We start from the raw sequence: 15396 nt of genomic DNA, 5'->3' as shown, positions 1-15396 counted from the left end.
TTAACCATGGTCCTTTGCAAGATTCATATTTTTGATAGGCACCCAACCCATACTGAACTAAAACAATTGTGATTGGCTTAAAGTTATCTGAATTTTAAAGTAATCCTTTCACGAATCTTAAAATTTTATATTGTGCTTGTAACTTTATTAACTTTTAAGAATGTTTATTTTTAGTAAGTATACAGTTGTGTTTCTGTGTGTGGGTATGTGCATACCACAGAGGCCAGAAGAGGGTATCAGATCCTTTGGAGCTGGAGTTATAGGCAACCAAACTCAGGTCCTCTGCAAGGTAGTATGTGCGCTTAACCACTGAGCCATCTCTGCAGCTCCAAACTTTATTAAAATTTTAATGGGGCTGTAATAGCAAACACACAGTCCAACATAAATTGAGACATAATCCTGTATTTTATTTACTCATAGTTTTTAAAATTACTCTTAATTACTTTTATTGCATTAAATGAATGCATTTGAAGAATCCCTTCCCATATTGCAACACAGGCATATATGAACAATGTGAGCCTGATGACTGCTCATGATTTTGCTACTCAAACTCTTTACTGAGATGGTAGGAAAACTAGTTTGAAAAAAAGGCATGGTTCCAGTTACATGGATGGGAATTCAGATCCAGAATGGAGGTCATCCTGCAGGCTGAGTGATGGGGACGTGCTTACCTCCGCTTTTGTTGTACATCTCCCGACACAGTTTTACAGCCACATGCTGCAGAGTTTCTGCAATCTTCCTGTTCTGGATCTGGAGCAACTGCAGCTGCCTGGAGAAGTTCCCCAGCTTTTCATCCTTTTCAGAGATGTTATCTTGCTGAATATTGGAGAGCTGGTAGAACTGAAAAACTAAGCCACGTGACCAAGTCAGACTTACTGACTTCAACTTCTGTTTTCCACACATGGGGAAGACACAAATGAACATTAAGAGTGCAGCTCTGAGATCTCACATTGCCATATTCAAGTTCAAACTCTAATACATACATAATAAATTGCATCAGCTGAGGCAAATCAATTTGTCTAGATCTGTCTGTAAGTGTGGAGTCATAATAGCAGTTCTTGACTTCAAACTAAAGTCAGCCTAAAACTATGTAAATGTCTATTGATTATAATTTTGAATATTGGAAATACAGCATATGTCATTGTTCATTCAATTGTTAAAATGCTCAATTTTCATTTCCACATTTTTATAGATTTGTGATTAGGATCCATGAAAACAAGTAACTTTAGTGTCACTCAACTAGGAATCTTCAACAGGGGCTTGACGTTCAGTTTTCTAAATCTAGAGAAATGTGTCACAATTCATAACAGCTACTTTACATTCCAAAGCAAAACGCTGATTGCAAAACAATATCTAGATTGCAACGAGGTACTCTTGCAGAAGTTCCCAGCACCACATGACAGCTAGCAACCCTCTGTAACTCCATTTTCAGGGGGTCCCATGACCTCTTCTGGCCTCCATGGATATTGCATGCATGACACAAGTGCACTTACATACATGCAGACAAAACACTCAAGCATGCAAAACAAAAATAAATAAATCCAAAAAAATTGGGAGGCAGGGGGGGAAGTAATTTTTTCTTTTAATTTTTAAATTTAAGGTCATAAGTTTAGTGTTTACTAAAACAAAATCCGTTTTTGACCCTCCAATCCACTTTGTTATTAGCCTTTTTCCTGAAATCACCTTCACCAGTTCTGGGTAAGCAGCTATAAGGTATCACATTCCAGGTAAATTTGACCACGTCTATCTTTAAGGAACTTGATCTTACTACTTTGCAATTTAAACGTTTTTTATGTATATATTTTGTTTGGTTTTCACACAAAATAACATTATCATTTCCCCACTTTTTTGACAAATGGAATAATTGAGCACTTTTTCTAATCTCCTTGTGTTGAGGGTGTGGATATGCACACATTGTCCCCTGCTCTGGTTCACCCTGCCAAGCACACTGACAGCAGACACCAGTGCCACGCCACTGCTATGGAAAGGGAGAGGGATGAGCCACGTACGATTCCTAAAATGGGGGTTTTAACTACTGACATATAAACAGATACAATTCTTCTTATCTCAAATAGACGGTGTACTTCTAATTGGAAAATGTAATATATAAACTCCTAGCCATTTAAATAGTTGCCTTTATAAAAATGAATAGGTTCTACAATTAAGGTTTAAAGAAACCCCCAATGAGAGTTTCTCCTCTTGAAACAAACCAGAGAGCCAGGCACCTCCCCCAGGGCAGAGCACAGACTTACATACAAGACCCAGAGCTGCCAGGCCGATGAGCAGCACCAAGCACAAGGTCAGTAGTGTCAAGGCCACCGGGCGCCAAACTGAAGATGGTGTCCCATTCTCTGCAGGGAACAAAGAGAAAGCAAGGGTGTTTTTATCCCTTCTTTAGGATCTAAGTCAGTCACCACCAACCATGGAGGGCAAGAGGATCTTCTGGGCAGGACAAATTTATGCAGAAGAAAGGCAGACAGGGCTAGAGAACTCAGCATCTGTCTTTAGAAATATGACCGCCAGGCCCAGTTGAGCCTCGATGAAGTTAGATTCCTTGCTCTGAGTCCTGCTGCCATTATCATGATATTTAAATGGTTGTTTCTTAAGAACCTTCTGCTGGTCAAAATTCTGACTAGGAGAGACAAGTGCCTGGTGGTGTACCCCATGTAGTAGCAGCAGGGAGGTAGACCCAGGAGATTGGGAGTTCAATATTATCTTCAGCTGCAAAGGGAATTAGAGAAGGAGAAGAAGGAAAAAAAAAAAAAAAGCCTGACACAGAGTCTGAGAATCCCAAACCTTACCAAGGAGCAACTTTTCTCATCATCAGGGAAAACATGAAATTAATTTGTTCTGAGTGTTGCCAGCTACACTCTTCCCCATGTCCCATTATATGTCCTCAAGAAAGCAAATGGCACGTCCATCTTCAGAAATGATTGTTTTACTGTTTCTCTTTGGGGTTTCTTTGGTGAAAGTCATTCTTTTGCAAGAATGTTGCTTACTCATTCACTTGACTTATATCTTCCCCAAACTAGCTTGCAAAGAATTATGATCATGAATTGCTCAAGGATGAATCAAAGGACTTCAGACTCAGCCCTAGTTGAATAATAAATGAAAGGAAAAGAAAAGGTAGGGCCCGCATCCTTCCCTTGACTCTGGCCCCATAGTTTTGACCTGTCATTGCATAGTATTCACTGTGTCACAAAGAGGCCCATCACCTGGTAAGTCATCTCTTTGGGTCATGACCACAGATATCTGACAGGGATAAACTCTTCTCCAGTGCAGATGGCATCTAGCATTGTGAATAAAATAAAATCAAGGTGGCATTTAACTCCCAAACTCAGGTCTGTGATCTATGAGCTCCATTTACTGAGGTTCTAAAACAGAAATAAACACAAGTTCATTTCCATCTAGACAGGTCCTCTGCCTAAGACATTCTAGGCACAGAGATGTGTGTTAGTCACTATTGCCAAAGTGATGTGGTGAAGACTGGAGTGTGGAGATGGAAATATGACATGACTTCTATCCTTCTGAACTTACAATCTAGTAAGAAAAATAAGTTACAATTCACAGAGCAGGCACACTGGAATATTGTTAAATGTGAATCTTGTTCTCTCTTAATAGCCATCTCCTTAATAAATCTCCCTCCCATACTGGTTTCCATGAACAAATATGAGTTACTTTCTCTTCTATTCCCTTCAAATAGTAGGTCTGGAAAGGAAGGGTTTTCTCATAACACTGTTTAAGAGTATTTCATGTGAACAGAAAGTTAAAGAACGAGGCCAGAAGCGAACAGCATAAGCCAAACATCCTCTCCAGATACCTAAGTATGTTTAAAGTTCAGTCTAGTCCAAGAAAATAAATCACATGAATTGTCTTTGCTGACAGGGGGACAAGTTGATATGGGGACACACCAACACTGTATTGTGGCTTTAAGTTTCTTACATTGTTATTATCATTAAATATATCATACACACTATTTCTTTTGTCTTTTTTTTTGAAATAGGGTCTCCTGTAGCCCCAGCTGGCCTGGAATTCACTATATAGACTAGACTGGGCTCAACTCACAGAGTTCCACCTGCCTCTGCCTCCAGAGTGCTGGGATTAAAGGCTGTGCTGCCACACCAGGCTCTTTGCCTTTTATCTGAGATACCTCTGCAGAAAATAGGCTCCTTCTTAGAAAAACAATTATGTTTTCAGTTACTGTATCAATTACCTTTTTGCATTATTGGGACTAAATGGTTGACAGAAACAAGTTAAAAGTAGAAGATTTATTTCTATAGAAACCTTACCCTAGAGAAAAACTGATTCTCTGTTTAGTCACAGTGTTTCTTGCTTTTGCATCTCTGTGAACGCAGGCCTGGAAGGTCAAGATCATTACCCTGAAAGCTGAGTTTCCATGGTGGAATGACAGTGAACTTGACTGTCTCATTTTTTCTTTGATGCTGTTTTTGCCTCTAGGTGTTTTTCTTCTAGCTGTTAACTCTAAGGTTTCTGATTTCTACCCTAAATGTTCCTAAGAACACTGAATCATCTCTCCAGGGACCACTCCCTATTTAAAAGGGATTTTTCACAAAATAAGCTCCCTGGGAGGTGCTTGATTTGGCTTGGCTTTCTTATCATTTTATTTTTGGAAGAGAGTCCCTCTACTGTCTCCTGAGGCGTGCTTAGAAAGAGGTGTGACCAGACCAAGGAATGATATAAACATCCCTATGAATAGTAAGCTATCTATAGAAGAAAACACCCTTTTCCTGTATCTCCTTACTATTGCCATGCTTTAAAAGCTTAAAGTGCCAAGGTCAAGTTCTGAACACAAATCCTTCTATAGATATATGAAACTTTGCAAATGAAGAGTATTGTCAGGACTGGAGAGATAGCTCAGTGGTTAAGAGCACTGGCTGCTCTTGCAGAGGACCAGGGTTTGATCCCCAGTAACCACATGGCAGCTAACAACCATCCATATCTTCAGTTCCAGGGGAATCTGATGCCCTCTTCTGACTTCCACAGGCATTACATAACATGGGTACACTTATGTATGTGCAGGCTATGCACTCATATATACAAAAAATGAAAATAATAAAATATCTTTTTAAAACTTTAAAAAAGTTAAGTACATCATGCTTTGTCAGTCATTTGCACATCAGAGGAAACTTCACTCCAAATCAAGAACCTACAGAAATTAATAGATATCGCTAAGTAGAAGTTATAATTATACTTCTGGGGTGTGAGGGGTCTTAAAAGCTGAAAAAGAAGCAGAGAATTTAAAAAATATTTTATTATTTTTATTGTATGTGTATCAGTATATTGCCTGCATGCAGTGCCTGTAGAGGTCAGAAGAGGGCACTGGATCTCCTGAAACTGGAGTTAGTACTGTCCGTTGTTGGCTGTCATACAGGTGCCAAAAACTGAACTCAGGCCCTCTGCAAGAATTTAACTGAAACATTTTTTGCAAAGTCACATTGGAAACTTGCAGTAGAGCTGGGCGGAGTTCATTATTTGTAATTAACCCTGAACTTTGCACACTCCCTAGGAAACAGGAATCCACAGAAATGTGTTAAAATGGTTAGTAACGTGCATGTTTCACAACATTGCACTCTTAACAATTGCCAGAGGCAGAGCATTGCTAGCCCATATTTGGCTTTTGGAACTATTTTCAAATGTAATTTTTTCAGCAACTTCTTTCTGTTTTCTCAGCTATTGTATACAACAATTTCTGTGTAGGAATCTGTGGAATTGAAGTTTCTTTTCTATGTTCATAAAAATGTGAACAGCAAAAAGGCAAGAACTAGCCTTTACAATTCCATTTCAAATATTTACTATTTTCATTTTCTCCATGTGTAAATGGGTGCCATCCTTCCTGTTTTTTGACAAGAATTTTCATCTAAGCATACATGAGCAATTTCAGAATACCAATGAATTTCTAATTGGGATGGGGAACGTTAGCTACCCTACCAAGAAACATGCACACACTGTTAATAATGGTCAGTGAGCTCTACCGCTTGTGCAGTTGTATTTCATTGGAAGCATCTCCAAATTATTCAAAAGTACAATGGCATGTAACCTCTATTAAGATAAAAAAATGGATTTCCCTAGGAGCCTCTTCCTTCATCTGCATCCAAGCTTTTATGACAGTCCCATTTGGAACTAAAGAGACTCCAGGGCTTCAGCGTTTGCAGCTTCCATTTCCACCTTATGAAATATCTATTATGATTATCATATTATGATTATCATAATAGTCCACTCTTCCACAAGAACTTTCTGAAACACAATCAAAATCATAGCCTGTTCTGCTGTATGGGAAAAAACGTTTACCCCAAACTATTTTTTTTTTTTTTTAGTACAATTTCTTCACAAGCTGTGCCAGGCCACTGGTGCTACTTTTCAACCTCTGCTCTTTTCCTAAATCCTCCACATCCATCTTCTCCTTTGAGGATTTCCCTCCTTCAACTGCATAATCCTTCTTGACAGCCCACATTCAGTTCTCTCCTGATTCCCCAAAGCATTTTACCCTAATCTAAATCCTAATCCAAAATTAGCATCTCTTTTCCCTCCAAATTCCTATCTGTGTCAACTTTCTTACATTGTCTCTAACCTCTGCACCTGGGTAGTTCTAGTCCTTTCTGTCTGTTATTACTGTCACATTGTCAACAGCATGGAAAAGCTACCCTAAGCTCCATCTTGTGCTTCTGGCAAACATGCCCTGAGCCTTGTAGACATGGAACACATGGTACTTTCTCTTGGGATGCACAAAACAAAGATAGCCAACAGCTCAATCAATCTTGTGCCCGTCTGCTTTCCAAAATATATTCAATACCACTAAATCACATTTTCTCATAATTGTTGATTCTGATTATTTCATAGCTTTAAATGCCTCAAAAACAGGAGCTCCCCAGAGCCTACCATAATGTTTAATATTTAGGGACTGTGTTGTAAAGACTTATAGAATCAAGGAGACATAACGTGCCAGCTCTGCAATGGGACATTTGTGCTGTACTTGAAGAACCGAAAGCAAAGAGCTAGAAAAGTACAGAATATTGGAGTAATATGAGTAGGGAAAGGCAGAACGTGAAGTAATTATCAGATAGTTTTTCAAATTATTGTTAGCTTAAGTGTTCATTCATCTTTCAATAGGAAAACATTTCATCTTCAGTGGAAATCTTGGCCCATCAGTTATTTCCTTCTCCTTCAGAGATCATGCTGTTCGTGGGAACTTTACAATCTACAACTAAATCAAGATCTCATACCTTAAAAACTAAATTTAAAAAGTCCTCACTCAAACCTCTGGCACCTCAGCAATAACATTCTATGTCTTCTTCAAACAGACAGAAAAAGACAAAATAGGAGAAAATCGTAAATAGTTTTACTCCATCAATGGCTCCTTTTCAGTACACTGCTATAAAAAAAAACCAATAATGTACTCATGTATGTATGTATGTATGTATGTATGTATGTATGTAACATACAGCCTAGAGAGCTGATTTATGTGCCAAATGTTCTTCAATGCAGTTCCACCCACTGGGTCTGCCAAGAATCCCATACCTGTAAGACACTGACTTTCCTCCTCCAAGGCGGTAAAAGTTCTTTAGGTTGGGTTAAGAGAGTACATTAAATTGGGCAGTTGGGGGTGTGGTGTGGCTAGAGAAGGGAATCTAAATACCATCAAACTATAGTGTATGAAAATCATAAAAAATCAATAAAAATTAAATAAAAAAAAAAACAATGGGACTGCAAAGATGGCTCAGCATTTAAGAGCACTAGCTATTCCTACAGAAGACCCAGGTTCAAATCCCAGCACCCACATGGAGGCTAACAACTATCCAGAACTCTAGTTCCAAGGGATCCAATGCCTTTTTCTGACTTTAGTGGGCATTACATGACATGGGTACATATACATGGGCAATACACTCATACACATAAAATAAACATTAAAATTAAATGAAAAACCAACAAACAATAAGACTCAATAATCTGACCAGGTACATGGTACACACCTGCAATCCTGGCACTTAGGAGGCTGAGACAGTAGGATTTCTGAGTTGGGGACCAGCCTCAGCTAGGTAGTAAATTCTAGCCTTATAAAAAGAAAAAAAAATCATAAGAACAGCAAATAATATACTATTTTCCTCCTTGTTGCTAAAGTAATAAACCGTGTTTAGTCTCTTTTTAACCTCTCTACAGCACTTGTTTTTAACAGTGCATTCATTTCTCTTTGCCAGTGACTCTCTTAATGTACTGAATTTACTGTCTCCTGACATCCCAGTTGCCTCTTCCCCCAGATTTCTACTTCTGCCCAGTCTGCTTCTCATTCCTAGTCACTCTCTTTGGATTCTCTTGTTCTTCCTGCCCCCCAGTTGCTGAGAGTCCTCACATTTTTTTCTTTGTAGTCTATTCTATTCTCTTGATTTTTTGTTTTACATCCTCTCCTTCAGAGACCTCACTCACTCCTGTAAATTTTAATTACTATTTATATTAATCACTTAAGCCCTTATTAGTTTATCATACCACTCATTGCCACATATAGATGTGGCCCAGGATTCTTACCCTGAACCCACCCACATCCTTCATATGTAAACATCTCTAAACTACTCTAGACACATCTCTCCTCCTGCCATCCCTTGGACTCATGCTGAATTCATCACCTCTTGGGTCCTTTCTGGTTTGAACACAGGTCATTACAGCACCATCAACATAATCTCACAGAATTTAGTCAGCTTTTGAGGGAAACCTCTCTCCTGTCTCTTCACAGGTAGCCAAAAGTAATTCTTGACAGTCTTTCTCTTCAACATCCCTCCTGTCTGATCCTCCTCCTTTACACTTTCTTAGTTCAAGATTCTTAGTCTGTACGTACCTGGACTAGTGAAAAAGTGGACATTAATTCATCCAGTTCCACAACTACTCCTGAAGAGCTTCTCCTTGGTCCTTCCTCAGGAGAGCCTAGACTTCTAAGAGCACATAAATTGTCTCTTTATTGGTTTCATTTTAACTGTGGGATAGAACTAAGTCACTTTGGAATAGCCTAGAAGACCCTCCTTAGCATACCTAACCTGGTCTTTAGTGAGCCCCCTCTCCAACTCTATCCCTCAACCATACTGACTGTATACAGTTCTCCAAAAACACAGTTACTTAAAAACTCCCTGGGTCTCCTCTCTTGTGTTTCTCCATATAGTGTCCCCAATTCTGAATATCCCCATCCCTGATACCATGTCATATGGAAACTCCCAAAATCAACTCAATGCAATGATCACTCTCTATTTATCTTTCTCAGTCTCCTGAAGCCCCCTGAATGCACATTTGCTCGAGTTTTCATTTTTCCAATGGCCAAGCATTTGTGCACACACTCCAGGAGAGCCTGCTGTCATACTTAAAGCTAAGCTGAAACTGGTCTTCGACCAACATCCCTCATCAACTGAGGTTATGTTGTATTTAACACTGTAAGACCAGTACCTTGTGTACTTGAGCTGAGTATGTGGGAAATAAGCATGTGGTTGTTTCTTTTATTTTTTGACTTTTGTTTTTTTTTAACTGGTATTTTTAACACAAGCATGATTATTACAGGAATAAAATAAAAATCTGTAAATATATGCGGTTTTTATTAGTTCTAAAGAAAAGATTTAAAAATTGCCCTTTATAATTTGGCCACAGTATTATGTTCAAGCTGAACCCTCTGCATTGCCAAAAATTTTTCCTGCTTTCTGGTATTATTTCTAACAACAAAAGTATATCAGATATGTTTTCTTAAGACAGCCTTTTTTTTAAATGGCATGTCTCTAAATATTTGCATTATTACAAGATAAAACCAAGATCATGCACATGTAGGCTAAGGGAACTGTTTCCAGATGCTTGCCTGGAATCCCTTCTTTGTAACCTCTGCTCCTACTGTTCCAATGTCCATTTCTTACAGAGGTTGCCAGATGTTGTTGGCGTGTTTTATCTTGCCCCACCTCTATCTCCACCCTCCAATCTCAGCAGAACCTATTTGTACACACTGTTCCCAAGTATGCAGATCAGTAGCCCTTCTACAGGCAAAGGTGGAAAATGAAACCACAGTCTTCAGAACCACAGCTCTGGGAATTGATTCTTCCAGCAATTTGCTGGAGGAAAGCATCTCAAACTCTATGACCCACATCCTGTGGCTATGGAACCTGTCATCCCTCCTGTGACCACTTAACTTCAAGTTGAGGAAGCTGGAAATCCCCAGTGTCCCTTAAACAGCTCTCTGGGTAGTTTAGTTAGAAAACAAGACATCGTATCAGTGGACCTCAGGTAGACAATTGTTCATAAACAGAAAGTGAATATAATGGCTTGGTGGAGGAAAAGAGGAAAAGCAAGACTCTAAAAGTTATTTACTGAAGAAAAACAAGAACAGTGCAAAAGTGTGTCCTGATTTACAGAGGTGCTGAAAAACCCCTGTCAGAGGGAAAGGACATGCACGATAAGACACAGCTCTGATGGAGACTGACAGGAAGTGTTAAACAGAACATGGTAGGAATTCACAAAGGATGGAATTTGGAAAGGAAGCTCACATTTCTGAAACGTCTGTGATATACTAAGTGCTCTATGGTGTCTGTCTTAATATTTTCAGCTGCCTTGTGAAGAGATTTTCTTCTGCTGTTCAGTGTTCACTTAAGTTGATATGAATAGATGTGCATCAAGTCATTCACGTAGAGCCAGGCAAAGTACCAATACCTGCCTTTCTGTAATTACCCAAAGCCACAGGATGCTTAAGGAACCCGGCTAAGATCACATAGTTGGCAAGTGGCCTACTTGGTATGAGAGCCTAAACATACTCCTATCTGTATAATGGAGGGAAGTCTTTGCTCTACAGTTAAGTCACATGTCTACTGTGAACTCAGACCAGAGAGGTAAGACATGAATTATGAAAATGAATGAAAATGGAAAAATATTACTACATCATAGGAAGAATGATGGTAAAGAAAAGATGGAAACTAAAGGTGCAACTAAATTAAATATGATTAAATTGGAGGCCTGGAGAGATGGCTCAGTGGTTAAGAACACTGACTCTTCTTGCAGAAGACCTGGGTTCAAATCCCAGCACCCACAGGCAGCTAACGACTGTCCATAACTTCAGTTCCAGGGGATCCGAGAGTCTCTTCCGTCCTCCACAGGCATTGCATGACACGGGTGCACTTACTTACATGCAGGCAGTACACGCATATACATAAAATAAAAATAACAAAAATAAAATAGAATTAAAAATATGATTAAATTGTTTCAATAATAGACTGAGAATTATTAGACCACAGAGAAATAGAGGCTAGACATAGTGACGAACTCTTCTAATCCAGCTACTTAGGCTGAGATAGGAAAATTGCAGCTTTGAGGCCAATCTGGACAAGTTGGCTAGCTACTGTTTCAAAATAAAATGAAGGCTGGGATAGCTCTGTGTTATACTGTCTGCCTAGCATCAGGGAGGCCCTGTGTTCAAACTTAGCACCAAAAATATAGTCGGGCGGGTAAGGAGGAATCAGACATTATTGAATCTGAGCTCATTCTGTAGATTATAAAACCACAGCTCATTTTATCTATCTATCTATCTATCTATCTATCTATCTATCTATCTATCTATCTATCTATTTCGGTCTTTTTTGAGACAGGATCTTCCTGATGCCCCAGCTGGCCTGGACATTCACTATGTAGACCAGCATGCCCCCATCTTACAGCTATCCCCCTGCCTCTGCCTCCTGAGTGCCCTGCATAAATCACAGAGCTTTAGGGCTAAAGGGACACATTAAGAACGAATTGCATCAATCATCCTTCATTTCACAGAGCCTAAAACCCAAAACCCCATGCTCCCATGATTCACCCGAGGTCTTACAGCTTCACGATGTCGAATATTCTAATAAGTAGTACCCTCGTTAGTCTACTTGGAAAGCTCTCTCTTAAAATCAAGAGTTCAAAACTAGCAAAAAGATCATTTTCATTGACCTAAATGTCCAAATCACACTCAAGGACAACAGCAAGCCTTCCTGATTTGATCTTCCTGAGCACCGGGAAGGGAAAGAGACACTAGCAACTTTAACATATATACAATTTCCTTCCACACTATACCTAGCCAGAAAATCCACAGACCCTCCCTGAACAGCGCTATGCTAACCGTACAAGTTCAGAAAAACAGACCTTTGTATATATACTACGTTTCGGTTTTCAGATGTTCACCTGTGTGTGGGGAAGTTGTGGAAAGGGCAGGTGCGCATCACTGCAATCCACAAAAGACCCCTTACCCCCACCCTCTGCTTGTATATGCCTAGGAGAGATGCCTCCTCTCACCATTCTATAGGGCTCTGGTCGGCTTGGGCTGTAAGAGACAGGAGTGACTGAGTACCTGAGTGTCTGGGCTCTGGCTGCCGGGAGGCTCGAGAATACAGGCTTATGGTGGTGTCGTCGTCATCCAACATGTCCCTTGTGCTGTTGTATTTGGCTAGCATCCCGATTCCTGCAGGGCTGTGGATAAGATGCGGTCAGATTGCTCCAGGCCGCCCGTCTACCGTCAGATAGCTCAGGAAACCAGCCACAGAAAGGCATTCCTAATGTTCCCTCACTGCAGGCAGCAGGAGAAGCCTCTGACTCCAGTTCCTGCCTGGAGAGGCCGGCCCCTCCCCTGTAAGCCTGTACTCTGAATGCCAAATTGGTCTGGCTGAGGGGAAATCTCTGGTATTTTTGCCTGGGCGGTCTCTGAACAGTTATTAAAAGGACTATGCTTTTCGGACATCTTGTGTATCTGTTTACACTCCTCTAAACTTGCAGGATGTCACTGATGAGCCTTCATATTAGCACTGTGGGTCCTTGGGCCCTAAAGAACAATCAGACCAATGACACAGCTTCTTACCCAGCATGCACCACAGGTTGATGACTCACCTGCACCTTTGTGGAAGGAGAGAAGCCCCTTCCTAACATCCTTCCCCCACCCCTTTCAGTCTCCAAGGGCAGAGGGAGCAGCATCATACATGGGGTTCAGCGCGGGAGGGTCCTTCTGAGAGCGTCTAATCGATTCTATTTTTTCATTTTACACAGAAGGAAATTGAAACCTATCTAGATGGAGTGATTTGTTCCAAGTCACCGAGCTGGCTAGGAGCAGAATTAGCTTCAAACGTTCTCTTCTGTGTCAACTTCACACCCTTTCTTTCTTACAGTTTCTGGGCTTGATTTAACATTTTATCACACACCTGATACACTGTGATTATGAGGAACTAGGTGTTTTATAAGGAGACTCAGCACTATTATTAACCACTGTGCAACCTTGGGAAGCCTATTAACAATTTGTGCCTAAGAACTTTATCTACCTATTATCTATCTCTATCTGTCATCTATCTATCATCTATCTAGCTAGCTAGCTATCATCTATCTGTTATCTACCCATTTATTATCTATCTACCTATCTAGCTATTATCTATCTATCTATCTATCTATCTATCTATCTACCTACCTACTTACCTATGGAGACAGGGTCTCCCTGTAGCCCCAGCAGGCCTGGAACTCACTATGTAGGCCAGGCTGGCTGCCATTGCACAGAGATCCCCTGCCTCTGCCTCCCAAGTGCTGGAACTGCACATGCCCAACTTGTACCTAAATTCTTAAACTGAGAAAGGAAATGAGAAAATAGCCTTAGGCCATGTCCAAAAATTCTTCCTGAATCAGTACAGTATAATTCAATTATTTGTTAAGTGCTTGTGTTTGTGTTGCAATAACAGAATACCTGAGACAGGATAATTTATAAAGCATAGAAAATATATTTCTCATAGCTCTAGAGTCAGGAGAGAGCAAGATCAAGATGCTGACAAGTTTAATGGTGTGAGAGGGATGCATTTTCTGAAAGGGAAGAATATTGTGTCATCACATGTGGGAAGGTGGACAGTCAGTCCAGCAAAACTTATATACAATGTATCTACAATAATAATTCATCACACAAATGAATTATTGCACTATATCATTGTACTAAGGCTTTTCTAGATGGTAGGTAATGACTGGACTGACTCAGGCATGTTAAATATAAAATACCATAGAGTCTGAGTGAGGGCACCCTGCATGAGACCCCAGAAATGATAATTTGCGAATTCATATGTGTTTCCAGCTGCATGCTGTTCATCCGATTATTATAATTTTTGAAATAATAATAAAGGAAGTTTTCTTTCTTTCTCTTTGTTTTGTTTTGAGACAGAGTCTCCTTGTAACTCCAGCTATTCTGGAAATCAAGATGTAGATCAGACTGACCTCAATCTCATGGAGAGCCAACTGCCTCCATCTATGCCCTGCAGAACGTTTTCTTAAATAATGTTGCTCATTTGTATTGGGTTGAATATTAGACTGTAGTGCAGGAGATATGGCAGTAAGCTGAAGGTCAAGGCATGTGAGCCACATAAGAGAATAAAATATTAGAAAAATAGAATATTAAAACTTATAAGGCAGGGGTGGTGATGCACACCTGTGATCCCAGTACTCAGGTGTGGTGATGCACACCTGTGATCCCAGTACTCAGGGGTGGTGATGCACATATGTGATCCCAGTACTCAGACATGGTGATGCACACTTGTGATCCCAGTACTCAGGGGTGGTGATGCACATATGTGATCCCAGTACTCAGGGGTGGTGATTCACACCTGTGAACCCAGTACTCAGGGGTGGTGATGCACACCTGTGATCCCAGTACTCAGGGGTGGTGATGCACACCTGTGATCCCAGTACTCAGGGGTGGTGATGCACACCTGTGATCCCAGTACTCAGGGGTGGTGATGCACACCTGTGATCCCAGTACTCAGGGGTGGTGATGCACACCTGTGATCCCAGTACTCAGGGGTGGTGATGCACACATGTGATCCCAGTACTCGGGCGTGGTGATGCACACCTGAGAACGCAGTACTCAGAAGGCTGAACAAGAGAATCACCAGTTCAAAAATCACCCTGGATCATATACGCAGACTCAAAAACACAGGTGAAAGGAACAAAGAGGGAAGGAAAAGAGAGGGGGAGGGAGTATGTGAGAGGAAGGGAGAGGAGGGGCAGTCTGTGATGGGGTGAGGGAAGGGGAGAGGAGGAGAGGAGAGTGTATGGGGGGAGGGGAGGAGAGAGGGGAAGAGAGGGGGATGGGGATGACTGTGTGAGGGGGAGTCTGTGAGTGTGCGAGGAGGGGAACAGTATGTGAGGGGGAGAGGAGAGGGGCGGGAGGAGAAGAATTACAACTAGAACAGGAAAAGTTAAGTGATGCCTACATCACCCACCAAGCACTTTACCCACTGAACTATCTCCCCAGCCTAAGATGTGAGTATCATAATTTTGGTTTGGGTTTGATCGATTCTTCCTGGGTCCGCAGGATGGCACAAAGGAGTTCAAGAAATCATCATAATCAAGGAAAATATTTCCAGATGCTGCAAATCAAGTTTTGCT

The 15396-nt window shown here is 40.7% G+C and overlaps 1 protein-coding gene across 2 annotated transcripts in view; it reads right to left on the bottom strand.

Annotated features, from left to right (window-relative positions):
* Clec1a (C-type lectin domain family 1 member A) overlaps positions 1-12606 on the bottom strand; it is a 27465-nt gene extending 14859 nt beyond the window's left edge. For both annotated transcript variants that reach the window (XM_008847406.3, XM_029570554.1), the window contains exons 1-3: positions 12341-12606; positions 2253-2351; positions 672-848 (exon numbers count right to left, since the gene is read on the bottom strand). In XM_008847406.3, the coding sequence (XP_008845628.1) occupies positions 672-848; positions 2253-2351; positions 12341-12443 (379 nt within the window). In that variant the 5' untranslated portion in view covers positions 12444-12606. The remainder of the gene's footprint in view (positions 1-671; positions 849-2252; positions 2352-12340) is intronic.
* Between the last annotated feature and the right edge of the window lie 2790 nt (positions 12607-15396).

This window comes from Nannospalax galili, unplaced genomic scaffold, assembly GCF_000622305.1.
Source record: "Nannospalax galili isolate Female #2095 unplaced genomic scaffold, S.galili_v1.0 scaffold1763, whole genome shotgun sequence".
Classification (NCBI taxonomy): Eukaryota; Metazoa; Chordata; class Mammalia; order Rodentia; family Spalacidae; genus Nannospalax; species Nannospalax galili.
This window is presented reverse-complemented; position numbering and strand designations above follow the sequence as displayed.